Source organism: Crocodylus porosus, unplaced genomic scaffold, assembly GCF_001723895.1.
Source record: "Crocodylus porosus isolate Cpor-Errol unplaced genomic scaffold, CroPor_comp1, whole genome shotgun sequence".
NCBI classification, from domain to species: domain Eukaryota; kingdom Metazoa; phylum Chordata; order Crocodylia; family Crocodylidae; genus Crocodylus; species Crocodylus porosus.
In genome coordinates, this window is record NW_017728907.1 from 64,780,948 (window position 1) to 64,787,520 (window position 6,573).

Consider the following 6,573-nt stretch of genomic DNA (forward strand, 5'->3'; position numbering starts at 1 on the left):
AAAAAAATGTACATACCTTAATTAAAAAACACTTTATTGATAAAAAATGCGAAGTGAGCAAATGCTGTTGGAAAAATGGCGCCAATAGACTTGCTCGATGCAGGGTTGCCACAAACCTTCAATTTGTAAAAAACGCAGTATCTGCAAAGCACAATAAAGTGAAGCGCAATAAAACGAGGTATACCTGTATGTAGTCTCATTACACAGCATTACCTGAGTGGTTGAAAAGAAATCATGCAGACACTGAGGGTGGTGTCCCACATTCACCTTACCACTCATTACAGTTAATAAAATGAGAGTAAATACATATTCAAGTAGTTTAGTAAGTGTTAAGTGACACTGGGGAGTTGCAAAGTTGCTCCCTTTTAGGTGAGGATTAGCTTACATACTAAATTTAATACATACTGGGTGTGTCTACACATTCATTAATACGCTTCTGCTACTGTGCATTAGATCTAGTACCTGTAATGTGAGGTACTAAATAAATGTGCATCAGGCTGCCTGCCCTAACGCACAGTAGAGAAAGTGCATGCTTTTTTAGTGACACGTAATGCACAGTAGCCTAATTTTACTGCACAATAGCATCTTAGCATGGTTTCTGATGTAACACTCTAATGCACAGTAAAATAGGCTACTGTGCATTAAAGTGCACATGTAGACATGCCCACTGGGCATCATATACCTGTGCCTATTAAAATATAAATGTAGTTTTATTAATCAAAAAATATATATAAATTAAACCACACTTTAAACTTGTTTTAAAGTAAATAATTTAATTAAAGCCAAACATTGTCCAGTTTATACTGTAGATGAAGGTAGCTCCTTTTTTCTCCACAAATTAGGATTTTGTGTTTTAGATGCCAAAGGTTATTTTTCTCAGCATAATACAGCATAATCAGGCCTGTTTGCTAATGTTATTCATGAATGATTTGAAAGATCAGGTAATGAAGAAAGATCAGGTGAGGATATTCACACTCTGGACTCTGATCACCTTAAAATATTTAATTCATATATGCGTATTTAGATGTTTTGATGAATTTTGTGTATTTTCCTGAGATACGGTCAAGTTAGGGCTTTTTCAAAAAGTATGTTACTTTCTGGGATAGTTAAAACTCAGAAGGTCCCAAATAAGCTATCTGCATATTGGATTAACAGATGACATTCAAAAGAGGGGTATCCTCTTTGAATTACTTTAGAAGTTCTATCAGTAGGGGAGACCTTGGAGGAAGTCTACTGTAGAAATCAAGTAGAATAGCCTTTGGCTACCATACTCAGCACACACCTTCTAGCAGTCTACCCAAGAATAAAATCAGCAAATAGGTGCTAGAACAGTAGAAAGCTTGGTGGAGGGAGGTTTTGACAGCAACAAACTTCCAAGCAAAAGCTAATCCATACATGGAAGCAAGCAAGAAAGAAACCATCTCTTGATATTCTGTTTAACTGAATGGTCTTTATGCATCTCTTCCCTTAAGATGCTAATGGTATATAATTGCAGCTTCTATTGTCAAGGTATTGCAAATATAATCTAAACCTTTCCTGTCCCCTTTATTCTATTTGTGTGCGTGTTGGCTGTATTTCTAGCTATTTAAATTTTCTTGATAATATTTTCTTTTTCCATTGAATGCAGACAGTTGCAGGGAATTTCTGCCCTCTAGTACTTTTATGAACTGGACCGACTTCATCAGCACAACACTGAATATGTTTTGACCCTTCAGAATTAACTGGCTTCTTCTACACATGACATACAAAATCATTTAAGTAACAATGCAATCTCTAAAAAAATTCTAATAATTTTTTATCTATTCTTTTTAAATAAAACTTAGCTAAACATTGATCCAATAAGGCTTTGTGTCTGTGGTATGGGGTATGTAATGAGAATCAAGGGGAGCCACTTTCTGGAATACTTCAAACTTAATTTCTCATGTCTTTCATAATACCTATTAAAGATAAAGGACTTGTTAGGAGGAAGGAAGTGTAGGATGTTGGAACCAAAAAGGTATATTATTACCCTACAACTAAAAAAGGCTTAATGCAAATTCTTTGCCTGCCTGGCAAAGCATAGTTCATTAGATAAATGTATCTGCATATGAGAAATACATTGAGTCTGATCATGCTATTTGTTTTGTTAAAGATGACGACAGGGAGTAAGAATTATAGTTATTTAATTTGTATATTATGGTAGAAGCCAATGGCTCTGATAAGGAACAGCCCTAACAATACTGTGCCAGATGTTGTACAAGCAATTCCCTCAACAAGTGTAAACTAATTTTGGCTAGAAATGGGTGGAGCCTGCAGGGGAACATATACCTACCATCCTGTCAATGCAGCAAGGCCCACTGTAGTCAATGTCCTAGTGCTCTGTGTCATGGCATTGCAGTATCACTACAGAAATATTAAAAAACCCATGTCTGTTGCAAAATTGCTTGTGCAAAACTTCTCACTTTTAAAATGAAAGTGCAAAATGCTTATTTTATGTAATGGCAATACTCGGCATTTATGTGGCATTTTCTATATACAGCCATGCTGTTAACAACTTATTTTGTATTTTTCTGCAGGGTAAACTGGCCCCAAAATGCATTTCTAGCTCTGCTATCACCACAGGTCACCCAGCAGGGTACCTTAACCACTAAAATATGCTGTGTGCTTACTTCAGTATAACATCCAACTCTTTTTAATTCTCAAAGATAGCTGGAGAAAGGTAGTGTGTGTTAAGAACAGGCATACTTAAAATGAGCAGGACTTCCGATAAAGATACCTGTAAATCAAGAGAAAGAGCATAAATCTTCCTTTCATCATCTTTGAAATGCTGACTCAAAAAGCTGAAGAAATGACTTGTAGTTCTAATGCCTTTAAAAGACTTTTATGCTTGACATCAGCAGTCATGTTGGGTGCTTCAAGCACGTTAAACAGAAGTTTTCTGATTTTAACATTCAAAGTGTATAGATAATACAACCAGGGCAACCAGATTTGAGGTGGGAGGTCAAAACGTACAAACCCTCTTCATTCCCCCTCTCCCCACCCTTCTCCCGCCTCCCACCCCATGCATCTAACAGAGTTAGTAAGAGCCCCGCTACAGCTGAAAGACAAGTAGTACCAGCTCACACAGCTACCTCTGAGTGCCGCAATGTACATTAGTCTAGAAGATCCAAATTCAATAGACTGGTCTAGGAGAGCTTCAGGAAGTAAAATCTTTCCTCTCTTTGCACAAGTAAATGCTTTGTAGAGCTCACTGGAATAGGTTTTTAACAGCAATAATCAGCTTCCAATGTTTAGATGCTAATAAAAGAATCTCCTTATTAGGTCTTATTGATTTAAACTAATAATCTCTGTGTGTGTTTAAGTTAGGAATAACCATGGAGGAACACTTAAAAAAGCAGTGGAGGTTTGTATCATGGAACATATTCCTGTTAAAGAGCCCTAACTGGTCTCCTTTGCACCCTTTCTAAAATGCTGTCCTTTAGCTATACCATATTTTTCCCCTTTCCAGTTACCTCATTACCGAGAAATAAAGTAAACTTTAATCTGAAAGAAAATGTGCTGAAGATGTAAAAGAGCTAAGAATCTGTTTCATTAATAAGCCAACTATATCATTAAAAAAAAAGTGCATGTTTTACATTGAGACAGAAGGAATAGGTATACCACATATATTATTTCAGTGTGAATTTGACTTTTGACTTTAAAGTTCTAGCAGTTCCAGTAGCGATGTGTATTGTACCTTTAATGGTACTCTCTTTACAAAACAGATATCCCCCCCTCACTTATGAGATGAAAATGATTATTTGACCTTAAAACTCCTTTTTCACTTATGTAAGCCATCCAGCTGCATAGACGTTGAGTTGTAAACTCACAATTTTAGGCCTAGAAAATTGAATATACAGTAGCACTACACTCTGTTGGCAGCAGCAGTTAGGCTTCACAGGAACCCAGATTTATATTACTTTTTATTTTGAAAATGGGATCTCTTTGTTTTACTTTTCAGAGCCACCAGTAATGCTCAGTATTGGTGTGAGTTCTTCCCTGAGCTAATATTTAAAACTCTCAAACTCTTGTTCGATTCAACATTTAAAGCTGAAATAACATAAACAAAGGTGAATTCTGTTGTTGTATTTCCTTTCTGCCTATCTGTGAAAACAGAAAACCAAAGCAAGTAAATAATACGGCATTCTAAAACCACGGAGTATATTTACAGTATATTATTTTGGATGGAAAAATATTTGTCAGATGCACTGCATAGACACTGACTGTATTCTCAACAGATGCTACATGAAAAGTAAACTGGTTTCATTTAAATCGATGCCAAATGTTTTAGTGGAAATATCTAAGCAGTTTACAGAAAATTGTGAAATCCATGAAAAATGTATTTTGTTAAGTTACTTTTTAACCTGGAACCCCCAGCCAGCTCCCTACCTAAGAGGAAAGAAATAGTCTGTAGCCTATTAAAACTACTGCTGATTAAAGTCCAGATTTATAAGAAATGAGAATATTCAATCTATTAAGAAATGTCAAGAACTGAGAAAAAAAAAAGTGAGATTCAAGACCGTGGCAAAGCAAAATGTATCAATAAAAAGTTAAAACTGCATGAATTCAAATTAAGACAGAGGATTAGTGAACTTGAGTCAAATGGAAGGATTCAGAAGATTAGGTATGGTGCACTACCACTGGTAAACAAATTTTGCACCAGCCAGCCGGACTGAAAAAATATTGTTACCATATGGAATGCAAGCTTCATTAAGGGAAGCAATAAGGGAGCTATGGTAAGCATGTAATCTTCTAATGGCGTAAAGCTAGAGTTAGCACTTGTCATTGCAGCATGCTTCTTTTTACATTAATCACTGAGAAACAAAATTGCTAAACCCACAGCATAGATGCCTATACTTCTGTGTAATCTTTAATGCTCATTACAACTGAACAGTATACTGGCAGGGAACATCTGAATTGCAGACCCTGGAACAGAAATCAGAAGCCATCCGATCGAATTTTTATCCAGCACCACTGATTTCCAAACTTCCATAAACAAACTTGTTATTCAAAAATAAAGCATCTTCCGCAGCACAGGGTTTAGTGAAAGATAGCTCACTGAGGAATTCCTCTGTAATAAAGTATCTGCCGTCCATGGCTGTCTTAAAATACACATTAATTGAGCAGGGGCTCCAAATTTAATACACAAGTGTCAGTCTGAGTTTTTAAACTGTGTTTAACTAATATCGAAATATTTTTAAAGGAAATTATTTCCATCACAGATCAGGACACCTAATAATAGATTTTCCCATATACCACACCCATGCAACTAAACTATAGATGCATTGATTACCGGTCATTATTCAAAGACACCTGACTGGAATACTGAAAGATCCATATCTGAAAATGTATTTTACAGCACACAGCTCACACATGCAGGCTCTAACAGCAAACATTAATACGGCAAGTGTCTGAAGGTTGTGTTTCAAACATCTGCGGAGGGCAGTGATGAAGAACCAAACAGGTCTGAACCCAAGCACCAATTTCTGTTTTCTCCAGAAAAAGGAAATATTTGCTGAAGCTCATGCTGCAGTTGTTTCGGTTTTAGGGGCTTACTGGGTCTCTCCTGAGCCATTACAGCTTTCAGAAGCTTAGGAAGGAGGGAGGAAAATATACCTGATAGGAAGAAACAGCAAACTTGTTCCAGGGGAAAATTTTAAAAAAGAAACAAACAGAAAAAATCCTCCCCCAAACTTGACAGAGTGGAAATGTGCGGGAACCAGGCAGAAGGGAACTCCCTGAGAAGTGCCACTGTGATACATGGAGAAACAGGGGCATTAGAGGAGAATAATAGGGACACGCCTTGGAAATCCACCGAAGCACTGGGCTGGGGTAGCTCTGGGCAGGGACACAGAGGAAAAGAAGAAAGATGTTGGGAAAACCGAGGAAGGAAGGGGTCCTCCTAAGTAGGGCTACTTGGCAGGAATGACTGAGCAGTACTTTCAAAGTGGTACCTCCTCCTCCCCTCCCAGACCTCACACTTTACTCTTCCAGAGCTGCTTGGACTTGAGGTCTTGGGTTTGGGGAGGGGGGTTTATTTGAATGCTGTCTGTATTTTTATTTTGCGATTCACACCATCTTTCTGCAATGCCTGTCACCGCACGTCCATCTTCCCCATCGCCCGGGGGGCAGCCCGCGGAGCGCGATGCCCAAGAGAAAGTGGCTCTGCCCTCGCCTGCCCCGACAAGTAAAGAAGAGGCTGGGTCTCCTACCTAAGCACAGCCGTGTCCCCTTTCCTGACCACCAGGTTGTCCACAGCTGCCCCCGGGAAGTCCAGGCTCTGTCCAGCCGGGAGGCAGGAGGGCAGCAAGCAGCAGAGGCTGAGGAGCACGGCGGCCAGCCACTGGTTGGAGCAACAAGCGCCCTGCACCAGCATCATCATGTCCATCCCTGCTCAGCGCTGCGCTTCCAGCTCCTCTCCGGCCCCCGGCCCCCGGTGCTCCCTGCAGCCAGGCAGCGCGGGCACTGGCGGAGCGGTGCCTCTCCTCCTCCGCCTCCTCCTGCGGCTGCGGCTGCTGCTGCTGCTGCGGCTGCTCTCCCCCGGCCCGAGCGCGG

General features: G+C 39.5%; 1 protein-coding gene across 1 annotated transcript in view; it reads right to left on the reverse strand.

Annotated features, from left to right (window-relative positions):
• Positions 1 to 6,567, reverse strand: part of NEGR1 (neuronal growth regulator 1) — a 652,982-nt gene extending 646,415 nt beyond the window's left edge. Inside the window, exon 1 of the mRNA XM_019531621.1 lies at positions 6,231 to 6,567. Coding sequence (XP_019387166.1) covers positions 6,231 to 6,406 — 176 coding nt within the window. The 5' untranslated portion in view covers positions 6,407 to 6,567. The remainder of the gene's footprint in view (positions 1 to 6,230) is intronic.
• Positions 6,568 to 6,573: the final 6 nt, after the last annotated feature.